A 16684-nucleotide genomic window follows, 5' to 3' on the forward strand; every position below is an offset into this window, starting at 1 on the left:
AGAATTAATTAAGCCGGGTAAACGCGGAGGAGCACGTAAGCAAACGAACCGTTTAGAGAGCGGTTTACCTAATTACTGAATCCGAATGGGTGAGAATCGGGTCGAGAACAGGTTGGAAAAGTATCTGGAATTGTGTCGCCGCCTAAGTGGTGGTAGGAAACCTCGTTTCTATGTTTCTATCTCGAATATATATATATCGGGCGCAAAAGGAGAGCCGGGTAATTATTCGAAGTCGAAGTTACGAGTCGCTATCCAAGGACGTTCGAGATGGGGAGTGGGGCGGTAATTAACAGGAATAGAAATAAAGGATTTTTCGAATGGTGGTTTTCGCGGTTTCCATCGAGTCGGAGTTGCATAAGATTCGAAGCGAGGAGAGTTTTGGACGAGGCCGTGGATCGCAATTCGCATTTATAGACGGTGTGGCGGTCGCCGACTGCGACGCTAAGTTTCTGCCGGCTATTAAAAACAGGAACGATGAGGCGCAGGAAGTGTGGAAGGAGGCCGCCGGTGATGAAGGACGGAGGATGGGCGAAGTGGAATCGTTGCAAGTGGTGATGAGCCACGGAAGAGACGAGAGACACGCAGAGATAGACAGAGAGAGAGAGAGAGAGAAAGGGAAGAAAGCTAGCGGTAGTGGAAGGTAGAATTCCAGACTGGCGAGCCTGCCTGTTGCGAATAACTTCGGAAGTTCCACCGTGTATACCAACGTGTTTCTCTCTCGCCTCCCACTCTCGTCCCTCGCTCTCTCTCTCTCCTCCTCACTGCAAATCTACCTCCTCTCTTTTCGCCCTTCGACGCTCGATTCTACTTCTCCATCCCCCGCTCTCCGCCGCTTCCCGCCGCTCTTCATTTCCCCTTCACTCTCTCTCTCTCTCTCCTTTTCGCTCGTTTTTAACCCTCTGTACACGGATATGCACCTCTACCCGCCGCTCTCTCCGTCATCGCGCGTCCCACTCCTCGCGTTTCCACCCCCCTCGGTCGGCTCCCTTTTAACCCCTTATTACTTCCCCTCGCTTCACCACGATTCCACTGTCTCCGTTCCTTCTCTCCCCTCCACTCTCCTCCCCCGCTCGTCGGTGTCTCGTTTCGGCTTCCCCCGCGCGCCCCCTCTTTTTCCCCTCGGCCGCTTTGCCTTTTCCGGTTGTACGCCATCTGCATCCGAGTTACCTACGCGAGCCATCTCCGCCCTTCCACCGCTTTGCGCCGAGCATGTCTGTCCCACCGTCTTCATCTTTCCTCCCGCTAACAGCATCCAATCCACCCCCGAATTCGTTTCCTCCTCGCTTTGCAGGCGCTTCCCAGATAGCAGCGTCGCATCTGTCCGCGACGTGAAACGACGTTCGAACGGGGAATCGAGCGAACTTGGTTAATCGTCAGATGTTATAAAATTCGAACAGGCGATAAGTCTGAAATACGAAGGATCGAACGAGCAAGGTTCGATCGACGAATCGCGAGAGGAGAAGCCGTCGATAAAAAGGAAGCTGCGCACAATGCATCGAGGAAAATTGAATTTTTCGCGTAGTTTTCGCGAGACTCGTTAAAGTTCGCATCGCGTTGATCTTTTTTCTTTTTCTTTTTCGAAAATTTTAAAATAGCTGAAATTCGAATCTTTGAGCGAGATTGCCACGCGTGCGGGAGAATCTCATCGTGCGGGAAAAGTGGAGAAATAGCGCAAACGTTTAGATTTAATTTTCGCAGAGTTGTTAGAGAGAGATTTATAGCATAAAGTCGTAAAAATATATCCTAATCTAATCGTCGCGTTTATTTAATTCCCTTGATTTCGAACGAAAAAAATTCTCGAATATACGCCGTCAAATTGTCAAAATTAATTCTTTCCTTTCCTCGCTTTCGAAATTAGCGTTTGATCGGATTTAATTCCGCTCGGTTGTTTGTGACACGCGTGTCGCTAGACGGCCGAGTTAATTTCGTGGCGACCGCGAAAATAGACGGCCGTTGCAAATCAAACGGTCCCCGGCGCCCCTTCGCCGTCGATCGACGCCACGAGTTGAAAAACTCGCGTCCTCGCAATATCCGCGCCCACCTGTCCCTCCACCCTTCTATTAATAAAACTTCGCCGCCACGCGGGAAACCGCGACGAGTTTATTTCACCGCCGATCGTTCCATCCTCCTCCAACAATTTTACATTTTCAGAATGAAATCGTTCGCTCGCGAGCGTAAAAATTCTTTCGATCGTCGCGACCGAAGACCTCGACGAGGAGGAAGAGCTCGATGACGGCCGAAGGCCATCGAGAGATCGCTTCCAAAATTATTCTTGGAAACGCCAATTCTCGTTACTTACTAACTCTCGATTCGCCCGACTGATCTTTCTCTGGCCGAATAATGCAAATACTGTTCCCAAAGGAAGGAAGTTAGGTTTCGCGCCAAGTATTGAGAAGAGAATTCGAGAATCGAGGGTGCGGATGATCATTCGGGTGTATCGTTCGCTTAAACGGCTCGATTCCGTGAGAACGAATAGAGATAAATTGAATAACGACACGCTTGTTCCAACAGAGAGATTGCTTAGGCGCGGCTCGATTTAACGCCGATGAAACGAACTTCCATCAACTGACGCGAGTCTCTATCTGCCGAGAAAACGGCAAGAATTTCGGGCAGCTGATACATTTCTGAGAAAAGGGAGAAATAACGAGATTCCTCCGACCTTCGACGAAGGTCTCCATCGTTTTAATCCCGGAAGCCGGAAAAGCACTTAAGAGCGAACAAACGAAGAGTTATGGGGAGTCGTTGCTACTCGATCGAGTTGATCCGAGTTTAATCCTCGTCTTAGTTAACACCGTGGAAATGTCGCGGCGTATCCCGAGATCCTCTCCTTCCTTCTCTTCTCCCATTTGCACTTTTCCTCCTCCTCGGATTCCAAGAATCGCAACCTTCCGCGTACATCTCATCCCCTCCGATGGATGGAATTCTATTCTATTCTCGAGTAATTTCCAAGGAACGAGGCTTCCAATTTTTCAATTTTTCCTAAAAGTAAATCCTTCCGACTCGTCAGAAAGGATAGCGGCGCAAGGACCGACGACGCAACGTTAACTGCGCGCTTCTAAAAACGACGATTGCTACAGGACAGGGAGAGAGAGAGAGCGCTTTACATTCCACGGTTAAGTATCGCGGAGGTTTATTATTTTGATAACTAGCAGCGGAGATTGTTCGAAACGGTTCGCGACGAGAATTTACTTTAATCCGAGCCAAGATCCCGGTCCGAAAGGTCAGGGGTTAATTCGATAATTTCGATTAATTTTACGAGAAGAAGCTTATCCCCGAGGTAACGACTGCTCTCTCTCTCTCCCTGTCTCACTCATTCCCTCTCCCCGTCCATTCCCTCGGTGGGTGAAAATTGAATTTAACGAATTACGCGGGCCCCGTCGTTACCATCGAACCATTACCACGATTTCAATGAAATCCTGTACATCGGGCAAACGATACTCTATTTCTGATTATAATTCGATAGGCAACAACGCTTCAACCCCATCCATCTTCTCTTTCCCTCCTCCCCTAATAATAATAACGGATAATTAATTAACCTTGCGCAACCTTGCACACGCGCACACACACACACACACGCGGTAGTGGTAGCGTGCGCGTTTAAAAACTCGAAGGGCGATAATATCGATAAGCACGTTAGATCTTTTAACGTTGTACAACGTTGCGAGAGACGTTGTGATTCCTCGCGCACGGCGAGCTTCCAACCGCGGATTATCGTTCCCCGCTCCGATAAATACGCGAAATATGTTTATCAAGGCGCGGTTTATAATACAACGTGTACGTGTATAAGTGGGGCCGAGTTGATAAGTGGCTGGCACGCGATAACCGCGCGCGCGTGCGCGTCGCAGAGCGAAGAAGGGATTTAGAAGAAGAGACAAAGAGGGGGGGAGTGAGGAGGAAAAAAGTCGCGCCGTTTTATCGCGATCCAAACGCGGGTAAACGAAATCCCTTATCGCGTTGCACAGAGGCCGAGAGTCCGGCGTTATCGGATATTAGACAAGGCCGCCTCGACTCGGTTTCACTCGATAACGCGCGAGTTTCTCTCGCGTTGTTGCATAGCGGCGCTACGTTTCTTCGTTTCCTTTTATCGAGCGCGCTGCCAAATTTACCACACTAAACCTACCACGGCCCGGTCGAACGAAAGGTTTGTGAAATTTCGTTTAGAATTTCTTGTATTATATACAAAGTTACTGTATCGCCATTATTGACTTTTTCTCATAATGTTGATACAACCGATTTTTCAATATTCACAACTTTCTGTATTGTTTACGTTATCGAATCCAATTAGCTAAAAATCTCTTTCCATATTAAGATACAAATGTTTTTTTGCAGCGGTCATGATAGGAATAGGTATGTACATGAAATGTCGGTAGGTTTAGTGTTAAAATTCGATCGACGAAGGAAAGAAAACGGGGCTTTCTTCTTTTTAATCGACCACCACCTTCGTTTCTTTCGTTTCGTTCCTTTTTCGTGAATCCGCGCGAAAGAAACGCGTTGGCAAATTTAACCGGATCAATTAGCCGGAAAGGGTTGTTATTTTGGATCACGATCGAGGCAAGAGACGAGAGCCAAACTGATTATTATCCGCGATATAAAATTCACGGGAACGATGAAACGGAGCGAAAGAAAAAGGTGGACGCACCTGTTTAGTCGAAGAAGAAGAGGCTCGTTGAAGAGGCACGATGGCGATTACGGGCCAGGAAACAATTAGGGCCGATGATACACCGTCCGACCACCATCATATCGCGTGCACACGGTCGATCGGACAGAGAGAGAGAGAGAGAGAGAGAGAGAGTCTCTACCCTCCCTTAAAACGCAACGGTGTTAATTCGAACGAGTTTCGCCTCTCTTCCTGATTCCCATCCAACCTTCCCCGAAACAAGCTCCTCCGTCGTATACAATCATCACTTTTACCCCTCCTCGTCGCACTTTAATTCGCGCTCGCGAGATCGATTGAATGGAAATCGATCGTGAACCATTCATACGTATATATATATATCATTGGTCGTCGATTTAACCCTTTCGCTCCGGCAATGAATCGACCAAAATCGTCAGCGGCCAGTATTTACGCCTCGCTGCAACCCGAGTTGCTTTATTGGAAAAAAAAAAAAAGAAAAATTGACGATAAAAATATCGAAAAAATGCTACGTTTCCAGAGAAATATTCTCATCATGTGCAATAACTGCAATCGGCCGTCATATCGTACGATACGCGGCATCTTGTGCGCGACCGATTACAGTCGAAAGGGTTGAGCCACGAGGGGAGGCGAGAAACGAATCGAATCCATGTTTACGCAACACCGAGATCTCGGCGGAGAAGCGACGCGATACGCGACCTAGTTCCCGACCGAGGAACCCTGGCAGGGCTATTAGGGGCAGGGTACGGTGGTCGAAAAAGCGACGAGGGGCGAGGCGAGAGGGATGGAAAGTGGGAGGAACGTGTCCTGCCTACCGTTTCGAGTCCTCCTTCCTTCCTCCTCTCTGTCCCCACGATGGTGGGTAAAAGAGGGATGAATGCGCCAGGAAATTGTCCGACTTTTGATCTCTAAAGACCACCCACCCCTTATAATCGCGCTACCTCAAACATTTCTTATTTCTTTTTCTCGAGGATATGTTGGCTATGTCGATTACGAGTCGAACGTTTCAATTATTTTTCCTTTCGAGAAAAGATTAGAGAAGATCCGAGCAAAGTAAAAGATACGATTGATATGCAAATTCAATAGGCACGACATATATATATATATATATACACGTTTCTGATTAACTATTCACGAGATTATCGTGACCGCACACTACCAGTAAATATTAAAGATTTCATCTCGGAATGCGGTAAAAGAGTCTACACCTCTGATCTACACGCGTCACGCGTTTGCGCCACCGTGTCGTAAATAATTCGATCGTGCGTGCTACGTAATCGCGCTTGGAAAAAAAAAAAAAAAAAAAAAAAGGAAAAATAATCCTTGGACAGCGAGGAGTTAGATTTTCGATTGAAAAATTTCTCGATCGAAAAATAGTGTGGCGACGGATCCGATTCGCGGAAGGAGGGGGGGGCCGGAAGTTTCGAGACGGGGCGAGAGAATGCAGCTACTTCCTCCTCCCCCCAGTCGACACGTGGGAAACTTTCGAAACATCTTCATCGTCCCCCTATGTTTCCCGTCCGTACTTTTACCTCGACTCGGGTAAATAGTGGGAATCGCTTTTTTCGGTTTTTCGAGAGCGCGACGTTTAAGAGAAAGAGGGAAAAAGCGCGGGGAGGAGGAAGCCTCGATCGAAGGAAAAATTTAATTGAAACGCGCCGATAGCGGCAACACGCGCCCATAATTAATCCCGCTTTTGACGGATTAATTCTCGTTAAACCGGTTCTCGCGCGTCTCTAATATCGAGCGCCATCTATGCCGCGCGATTTAGCGACCGAAGCGTCGAGTGGATTCGTTCCCGGCCTCGTTAAAAATGTCCGTCTCCTCGAGTGGACGAAAAATCCCCGCCATCCACCGTTTCCGCCATTTTTCTCCCTCCCTCGATAATTAATCGGTCGGGACAGATTCGACGCGACTTTTTTTTTCCTTCTTCGGTTGCGGAAAAAAGAGAGAGAGAGAGAGAGAGAGAGAAAAGTTGGAAGGGAATGATACGATACTTACGCCGATAGCCTGTTGGCGCTGTGCCGCTCGCGTTCTGAAACAGAGAAGAAAAGGGACGGTAATTAGCATCCATGGCTAAGTTAATTAGCGTGTGATTATCGGCGTTCAAGGACGGGGAACGAGGAGGCGAGCACGGCCGATCCTATCTTCCCGGCTGACATAATGACATCGTTACACAGAGATTCGTTCCCCGATGTAGCCGACAAGAAGCGCGATAAACCGTGGCGCGTCGTTATCGGGCGGAACGACCGCGGCAAGATGGAAAAAAAAAGCGATCGATCGATCGATCGTCCACCACCTTGTCCTTGATAAGCCTATTATTGCGCCAAACTTTCTTCCTCGCGAATCATCGCGAGAGGGAAGCGATTCCTTCCCGAACGTTCGTTCCTCCCGATTTTTCTGGAATTTCGTTCGCCATGCTCGTTGGAGAGCGAGCGACGCGTGGCGGATCGATTAGTCATTGCGCGCGCGCTCCAACGTCACGCGTAACGGCGCGAAATATTCACGCTTCGATTCGCGTTCGATTCGCGTAGCAGCGAGGATCGCTTCGAAAGTAAAAGAAAAGAAAGAGAGAGAGAGAGAGAAAGAGAAGTGTTGACATCTGGCGGGAAAAATATGATTTTCGTACGAATCGTCGTCACGTTTTCAACGACTCGACTTGGTGGTTCCTTTTCATCCATGGAGTTAGAGGAGAAAGAGAGAGAAATCAATTGTGAAGCTGTGAAAGCGACGTGGTGCGCGACGGGGAACGTGAAATCTTTCGAGAGATCCCCGAGCGAGGATCAATTCGTTCGACGCGGTAACCTTGCCGACACCGTTGCTCGAACCAGCTCTCTCTCCCCCTTGGAAACGCAGAGGAGAAGGAAAGGAGAGCTGGCGGAGGAAAAGAGAGGCAAACGCGAACCCGGTCGAGGAGGCATTGCGTAAACAATGGAAAGCGACATGCACGCACGCACGCACACAGGAAGGAAGGCAAACAGGCAGGCTGGCTGGCTGGCTGGCAGGCAGGCAGCCACGCACGCAGCCAAGCCACCGCATGGGAAAGGGGACTCTACTACCTACGATCAGAGGAGGACAGGAGGCTGGTGGGACTGGGTCAAAGAGAGAGAGAGGGTGAGAGCAGGAAAAAGGGGAGGCTCGACCTCGTAAGAGAGGGTTGCGCGCGTCTTAACAACCAAACTGCCACCAAATTCGATCCCTAACAATAACGAATGCTTGGCGCTCTTATTACTTCCGATCGAATTCAATTTCCACCCTTTCGTTCCGCTCTTTCGAATTCATATATATACATATACTGCGCGCTAATGAGGGGGAAAAAAAAAAATTCGTTCTTTAAATTTGAGGTTTTCGAAAAATAAATAAAAAAGACTCGTGGATAAAGATCTTGCGACTCGAAGAGTCGAGGAGACGAGTGGATTACGAGGAGAGAAAGTGATTACGAAAAAAAAAAAAAAAATAAAAAAAAAAAAAAAGAAAAAGAAACACGTATCTTCTCTCCATCGGGATGTCGAAATTCCTCGATGCGTGACACACGTTCGTTCAAGTTGCGTTAATGAATTCCATATGTAACGCGATTAATATACGATTACCGAGTTAGACGCGTCGCGATGTCCAATTAGAGGTATGATTTATCGCGCGAGATCGGAACTCGAGCGAGGATCGCGTGCGCGCGCGCCATGCCGATCGCCATAACTCTCTCTCTCTCTCTCTCTCTCTCTCTCGCCGGTTGGGAACAAAAGGTAGGAAATTCCCTGGCAATGTTCCACCGGCTAATTATCACTGTTCGCCGTGGCCGCGGCCCCCCACCCCCTCCTCCTCCAACTATTCCTACGGATCGCCGCGATTAATCAATGACACGGCCAATCGCGCTCGATATCGGGTTCCACGAATAATTAGCGTCGCGGTATCGCGAGGATGTTGCATAATTCCACGCGCCACGTGTCCGCGAAAAGTGTCGATCACCCGTCCACCACCAAGTTTTTTTCCTCAAATCTCTCTCTCTCTCTCTCCTCCGAAAGGAGGACAACACAGCAAGGATACCGTCCGAGCTTCTCTTTCTCGATTATCATCGAGAGTGAATTTTTACGTCGCGATCTTGGCAACTTTCTCTCAACTTGATGACACAACCGATTGAACGCACAAGCGATCATCTCGCACCTGATAACAATCGAAGATAGTCGACAGCGTCCCGAAGTAGCTGGAATCCAACGAGCATGACTTATCGTTCCCGCGGATAACGTTGCATCGCGCGATCAATCTTTTTCCCCTCCGCCACTGCTTTCGTCCGATGCAAATTCTCGATCCTGTCGGATCAAGGTCGCGTTCTTCTCGCGGAGGATCGGATCGAAAAAACGTTCGTATATATACTGTGTTTACTTGTCTCGAGACGTTGGAATCGAGCAATGGTTTTCGATCGGGAGAGAGAAAACTCGAGGGAATGCGCGATAGCGGAAAAAGTCGGGCCGCGTACACTCGCAGTGACGCGCATCGGTTGACTGAGGCTCGGCTCGGGTCCCGGCAGGGCCCTGGGCCCGCTCGAGTTCGCCGCTTGCTTTTCTGCCCGCTGCTGCTTACTCGCACACGCGCCAACCGAGCAGCTTGCTAAGCAGACGGTCGCTTCACCTGCGTACCGCCGCCTTTTGTTCCACGCACCCCTCTACCTCGAGAACGCCCCTCTTTTGCTCGCGATCTTTCCTCCCGTGTCCTTTCCCGACTACCAGCAGCTACTCGTTTTCGATCTACCGGTTACATTTATTTTTTTTTTTTTTTCCCTTCCCTCTTTTCACGACTGCCTATACCCTCCAATATTAAATATACCTTTTTATACCTATCTTTCTATCGATTTATCGCTCGAACGTGACGTTTGACGCTTTCCGAATAAAAATCGGCCGAGTCGAAATATATATATATATATATATATATATTCCCTTACAAATCGTTCGTTTTCTCGCTCGCGATGAGTTTGAAAATTTTGAAAAAGGGAGAGAGAGAGAGAGTTGATGGTCCGCGCAAAATGCACACCGCGGCAAAGGTATCCTCGTTAAATTTAAGAGGCGATCGATTCGACCCTCCCCGTTCGATTCCATCGTGTTCGATCGTCTTCCCGCTACGAAATCACCTATCGATCAGGATGTAGCGTCTGTGTTTATGGAAATGCGTTCGTGCCCACCGCCCGTAAAGGATCGGGAGAGCGTGTTATTAAGGCGTGCAGTTAGCCGGCACACGCCTCGACGGATGGCAGACCGGTGCACCTGTTTCGGCAAAAGGATCTGGTCCGACCACCTCACCCTTCCCTCCGACCCGTTGTTCTTTCCTCCTATTCTCCTTCCATTTCGATCAAACTCGATCGAGGGACGCGCTCCAACAATCTTATCTTTTCGAGTGGTGGACTCTCGTTCATCCTCCATTTCTCATTCGATTCCGTTTCTTCGACGAAGAACGAATGTCTCGCAGCGATATTCGAACGGTGCGTGTTCTTGGGTCGAAAGAGATACGATTTTATAACGAGTTTCGAACATATGCCATACGAACGAAAAATAAATACCGGCTTCGATTAAACTCGAAACGCTTCTAACGACCGATCGTATTTGCAAACGTTTGTTACAACAATGGACGATTGTCTCGCGGCGGATATGTAATTCTCCGTCGCTTCTAATCCCCGCGACTTTCCTTCGATTGATCGACGCCGATTCTTCCACGATTCTCTTCGTCGAAAGGGACAAAAGATTGTTCTCGAGAGGAGTGAAGAGAGGAGGAATCGCATCGATTACACCCTCGATCGACCCTGTTTTTTGGCTTTCGATTCGATAACGAGATTATCGGGGCAAATGGAGTTTTTAACGAAGGTGGAAAGAAGAAGGAGGTCGCGAGTGCGATATTCACGAAGCGTGGCGCGTCCGATAGGACAAAAGACGCCGAATAGGGAAACGATGAGATTGATCGTTAAGGCGACCCAGATTCTCTGAAACGCAACGATGTTCTGGCTCGCTTGCCACGCTTACCTGGAACACCGCCTCGTTGAAAAGTCACCGTGAGGCAATCGTCGTCGTTGCACAACCGATCGATCACGGCCGAGCTTCGGCTCGTCGTCGTCGGTTATGACGATTAATTTGCATCCGCCGAAGGATATACAAATAGTGCTTCGAAAAAAAAGAATCGGGCGGAGAAAACAACTGGAACGTTTTTTGGACAAATTGTTTGGTCGCCGATAACGATAGATATCGCAGATTTTTCGAAGCAAGGAAGAAAGGAAGGAAAAAAGACAAAGGAGGAAGTCGACAGGTGCCAGAGGCAATGCCAGACCCGGTTCACCCGCTCTCCCTAGGGTGCCCTAACGCGAAATAATCTCCTAAACGAATTCTACTACGATCCGAACTTCGAGCACGCCTATTTCGAAACCTCCTATCTCCTTCCACAACTTCCTGCTCCGCCGCCATTTTCCATCGTCCGCACAACGAAAGAACAGCCTCGTTTACAAAGTAATCGAAAGGGGGTAGAAAATTGTCGAGATCGAATCCCAACTCGGGATGAAAAAATTCGAGGGATCGTAACTCGAAAGAGTCGCGAGTGATCGAGCTACGACGATCCCGCATAACGTAACAAATTGCCGGTCGGGCAAAGAGAAAAGAAACCGATTAAATATATACGAAGCGCATCCGTTCCGTCCGCTTATCCGAAAATTGTCAGTCACAGTATGCAAACGCAAATTTCCCTCGTAGCTACGGATCGACGTATTTATTAAGGAGGTCGACTTCTCCCGGAGGATGATGGGGAGGAGGGACGGAAGTTCTCCTTTCAGTCAAAACCGGAAGTTTGGCCCAACTCCGACCAAGTTACCGGGAAGGAGAGCCGCTACTCGCACTCGCGGCTAACTTTCCAGTCTCTCTCAACCGAGGGGAGTTCCGAGAGAGAGAGAGAGACTCTGCGCATCGCGAATGAAGAGCAAACATTTAACTGGCGCTCGTAACCGCGAAACCCGCTGATATCGTGAAAGAAACCACGCCGTTTAATGAAACGGTTCTCCTATCCAATTCCTTTCCACCTTCTTCTTCCTTCTCCCCTTCCTCCACCCAATATTTGCGAATTAATTCACTCTCACGATTAAGTAAGGGAAGGATGTTACAACCCAACTTCGATTAAGGCCGCGCGAGTTCGTCGAATCGTCGAGTAGGGGAATCGAAGCCTAAAAGTGAATCGTCGCCGACTTGTATCGATCTCGCGTACGCGGAATTAAATGAACGATCGCTACGGTTAATAACGGTAACTGTACCCTGTCGTGTCGCGTCGTACGAGCTCTATTATATCGATCCCGAAAATCAACCTTCAAAAAGATCCCGCGAAACTTCACTTGGCATCCGGTTATAATAAACTCGTATCGAAGCGCGTGTATGCGTGTGCCTAGTTCGCCTAGTATTTTACCCCCACTCGTTTATATCGTTTAAACCGGTGACCAACCGGGTCCAGGCGACCGTCACACTCCGCCACCTCGAGACTCGAATATCTCGAAACTGGGTCAACCGAACGAAGTATTATCGAATGCTTCGTTCCATCAAGCTCCCGAGTTCCACCGGTGGAAAAAAAAAAAATAATACGTGCACGTAACTTGTATATATATATGTGTGTGTGTGTGTGTATATGTATATATGTATATATACGTGTATATAGATGGCACGTGTCGCAGTGAGACCAGTTCCCGCGCCTCCAAGTACGTTTATTTATTTGGTATCGGGGATGAATGGGTCGTTGACCCAATAATATATTGATCTCGACGCCGTGCACGCTCGATTGGCCAGCAATTGCTAATCATCTGAGCAAACCCGATCGAAGGGGTAATGCAACCCGCCGATATTAGATTATAATCCTCATAATGGGGTTAATTCAACCATTCAGAATTTAGTGTAAATTGTTCTTGAAAATGTAATCCCGATGCTTCCGAGTTTAAACCGATCGAATAATTTAATCAGCCGGTTTCAAGCCGGGATGACGAAGCGTCTTCGAGATTCGAGCCTTTTCATCTGAAAAATTACCATCACTCCCTTTCGTGTTTAAAGGAAATTTTTACGCATGCACGTGTTTCGAATAAATAACGATATCCGATCGCGATCAGATTCGAGGATAAAAGATAATAAAAATGAAAGGAATGATCGATTAAATTTTAAATCAGGAACGCGAAGAAACGTCGCAAAATTGTCCCCAATTTTCTTTTCTTTTACCTCTGAAAGTCGAAATAAATTAAGTCGCTCGCGGATTGTCGACACCAGTTTGCGGTCGGATCGTTTTCGGCTTGGCATTGAGCTTAACCAGCGCGCTTAATCGATAACACGGGGCCGAAGGTCGTACGCTTCCGTGGCCGTCTCCGCCTTTTTCCCTCCCGCGCCGATTCACAGCCACACGCGACCACCCCCTCGCGTGTGTCCGCCGCGTTTACGATTGCCGTGGAAAACCCGATCCCAGTCAAATGGATCACCATCGATCATCGCGGAGATCTTTCGTCGTTAATTGTCCAATATTATATTCGATCGATCCCAGCAACTGGTTCAAGCTTAACTGGAATCAGCCTCGAGTAAGCTTTACCACCGATTTTTAATCTGTAAACACACGCGCGGATTCATCCACTCGACGTGCGATAAATTCCACGTCTACGTGTGTGTGTGTGTGTGTGTGTGTACGTTCCGTCGTAAAATTGCCGCCGATTAGCCAGGAAAGGCGAGCCGAGCACCACGAACACGAGCATCACGAGTAAGAATGATAAGGGTGGAGGAGGAGGAGGATTAAACGAGCTTCGAAGAGTTTTAATCGAGGCATTTCCCACTCTCCCGTTCTCCCTTTCCTTTCTTTCTTTTCTCTCTCTCTCTCTCTCTTTTCTTTTCCACCTTTTCTTTTTAAATCCCCGATACCGACAACGATCGACGAGGAGAGAAACGAAGATGCTCGTCGTTTCGACTCATCGTTGACTTCCGCTCGATTTGCATTCGAGAGCCGGGCTCGATATCCGCCTTATGAATAACCACAGCCCTCCTGGCTCGGGTCAGATCGGTCGGCAAAGGGTGAACATATCTCTCTCTCCCTCTCTCTCTCTCTCTCTCTCTTTCTCCATCTCGACCTGTGCCCCCTCCTCTCCTCCCCAACTCCGCGCGCATCTTTTCATATAAGATTTCCCGAGGAAAATCCTTTCCTCTCCCCAAACGAGGAACAGGCGAAACGGGTCGAAGAGAAGCGGAAAGGATCTCGATGGTTCCGTCCTCTATTCACCTAAAACTGGGGATATAAAATAAATTTCGTGGGCTTAGGCAGCAGCCGGTTGCCGGCGAGCCTTGCCTGAATGCCAAGAACCGCGGCGAAAAATATAGGATGCGGACAGAGAGGGAAAGAGGGAGAGGGAGAGAGAAAGGAGGAGTGGAAGAAGGGTTCCGCAGGATGTTCTTGAAAGGTTCGTTTATATCTTGGTATAACGGCGAAATTATTAAGAGAAAAGAATTCCCTTCGCGTTCTAATTGCTAAAAGAGCCCTCCAATTAAGACGAGAGAAAAGAGAGAGAGAGAGAGAGAGAGAGATCCTCCTCCCCTCCCCTCCACGTTTCCTCAACCGCGATCGCTCGCTCTCTTAATTAACTTCTCTTGAAACGCATGACGACAATTCCACCGAGCGAAAAATTTCACGAAAAAAAAAAAAAAAAAAAAAAGGAAAAAGTCTCCTTCCTCTTTCGACGAAAGATCCACGAAGAGGAGATCCTTGGTTAACGATTATCCAAAATATCGCGCGCGAAATCGAGAATATTTATTGGGCAGAACTTTATCTCGAACTATTCGAACTATGAATAGTATTCAACTTGGGAGGGAAGGAGAGGGAAGGATCATCGTCGAACTGTACTATATTTTTTTATCAACGGATGAAATAATTTAATAGTAGGAAGAAGAATAGAAGAATCGTGGGAGGGAAGAAGGCACGGTTTGGTTTGGAATATCGAATAATGGACAAATATAGTTGGATAGGTTGGCGGTGGTAGCACGATTACGGGCGAGAAAGTTGGGAGACGAGCGTTTCCGCGGCCCGATGCACGCGTTCTGGTCTCATGTGCAGCCTCGGTGCATTGGTGCAGCAATGCAAGGAGGAGGGAGAAAGAGAAGGTGGAAGAGGAGGAGACGGAGAGGTGGGTCATCGACTTCCTCGACGTGACGCAACATACACCATGCGTCGAGACGCTTCGGCCAAGCGGATCGGCCTGGTAACCTCTTCCTTCCGGAAGCGCTCCCTTCCCCCCTCCTTCCTCACCTCTTCGCCCATTCGCCCGTTTCTCTCTCCACACAGAGAAAGAGGCGCGCGCTAATGCTCCAGATCCACTCCGCAATTAAAATCCTACCAACCACGTCCGTACGTACGGCCATTGTGATAAAAATTGACCCGCCGAAACAACGCCTATTATTATTCATTTCCATTATCATTATTATTGCCGTTATTATTATTATTATTATTATTATTATTATTAGAAGACGTGACGAGTATCTGATATCGTCTTTAAAATCGATATATAAATCTGTAAAGAGGAGCGAGACGAGAGTGACACTTTTACACGTTCGAAAAGAAAAGGAAGTAATCGAAGGAATTATAGGAAAATTTTGAGGGTGAAACGTATTATCGAACTTTTCGATCGTTCCTCTCCGAACGGAACGATCGATTCGGGTTGGGAAGGGACGCGCGATATCCGCCCCGCGATGAAAGAAAAATCGAACGGATCGAGCCTTACGCGACACGAGGCCGCCTTTCTTCCTCTCAGGCCCGAGCCCTGCTCGAATATCGGTGAATAGATTTGCGGGGAGAGTCGAACGAGAGTGAAAAAGGGACGGGCTTGTAGCGGCGCGAACGCCGGTTTACCGATGAAACGCGGACGAGTTGAAGCAAACGATCGCGACTCGCGATCGAGTCTGAGAGAAGGCCGAGAAATCTGAACCGGACGGAAGAAAAGGGGCGGAGGAGGAGACGAATCGAGGCGGTTAGGCGAGGGTATGGAGGGAGGGAGGGAGGATTTAATCACGTTAAGTAACCGTGGAACTGCTTGCTCGGTTGGTTGCTCGCGCTCAGAGTGATTGGAGAGCGTTCGAGGGCAGAATGGATGGAAGGCGAGAAGAGGAGAGACTGCCGCTCGGGCGAGGGTAGCAGAGTGGATAGATATGTGTGTTATCGACCCCTTTCGCTTCGCCTCTCCTCTCCTCCTTGTCCCTTCGAGTATGGTCACCCTTTTTCCACGCTTCGCCGCTGGCTGTTCGCACCCTTTCCTCCCTTCTCCCTCTCCCTCTCTCGTCGATCGTTCTCTCCCCCCTTTTCCTTTGCTTCTCCGTGAAAGAACGAAATGAAATTCCGCACGGATTTCGCGTATAAATTCCACCACTCCCCCCTATCCAATCCGCCCTTTAAACAGAACAGACCAAAAGAGAGAAAGGAATCCTCGAAACGAGAGGAGAAAGAGTCGAAACTCTTTCTCGCCGTCCGTGTCGTCCGTCCGCTCTTCACCATCGCTAACGATCCTTTCTTCCTCCATTTCTTTCTTCCGAATCCCCCCTTTTTTTACAGAGGCGACGCCGCCCTCGCGATCGATATCGCATAAACGCCTCTCGCGAGATCGGCGATTACATTTCCCTCCCTCCCGATTATTTATCGCGAGCAAAACGTTTCGTAAGAGGCTTCGCGAGAGTCTTTTTCTCTCTATCTCAACCGATCCCCCTCCCCCCTACTGGAAACACGACAACGGGGGGGATGGTGACGGCGTGGGAGGCGGATCGAAGGGGTTGAAAAGACGACGCTAGCTCGCTCGCGTCACGGAGGCTAGGGTTGGGGCGTAAGGGCGCGCTTATAACAAGAGAAGGAAACCCGCCACGTCGTTCCAGAGAGAAGAATACGAATAACGAGAAAGAGAGAGAGAGAGTCGACGGGAATCTAACCTCTCTCGGCCCGAACCCCCGACGTTATTAGGAAAATGGACCCTGCTTCTCTCCTCCTCCCCATTCAAACTCGCTCCCTTTCTCTTTCTCACCTCCGCGGAGACGTTCGAGTTTT

General features: G+C 48.7%; 1 protein-coding gene across 6 annotated transcripts in view; it reads right to left on the reverse strand.

Annotated features, from left to right (window-relative positions):
* lilli (AF4/FMR2 family member lilliputian) overlaps positions 1–16684 on the reverse strand; it is a 112488-nt gene that overhangs the window by 8751 nt on the left and 87053 nt on the right. For all 6 annotated transcript variants that reach the window (XM_086906779.1, XM_086906778.1, XM_086906780.1 and 3 more), the window contains one exon: positions 6635–6668. In XM_086906779.1, coding sequence (XP_086762905.1) covers positions 6635–6668 — 34 coding nt within the window. The remainder of the gene's footprint in view (positions 1–6634; positions 6669–16684) is intronic.

Source organism: Apis florea, unplaced genomic scaffold, assembly GCF_048593485.1.
Source record: "Apis florea isolate Af1SG1 unplaced genomic scaffold, ASM4859348v1 contig_2495_pilon, whole genome shotgun sequence".
Classification (NCBI taxonomy): domain Eukaryota; kingdom Metazoa; phylum Arthropoda; class Insecta; order Hymenoptera; family Apidae; genus Apis; species Apis florea.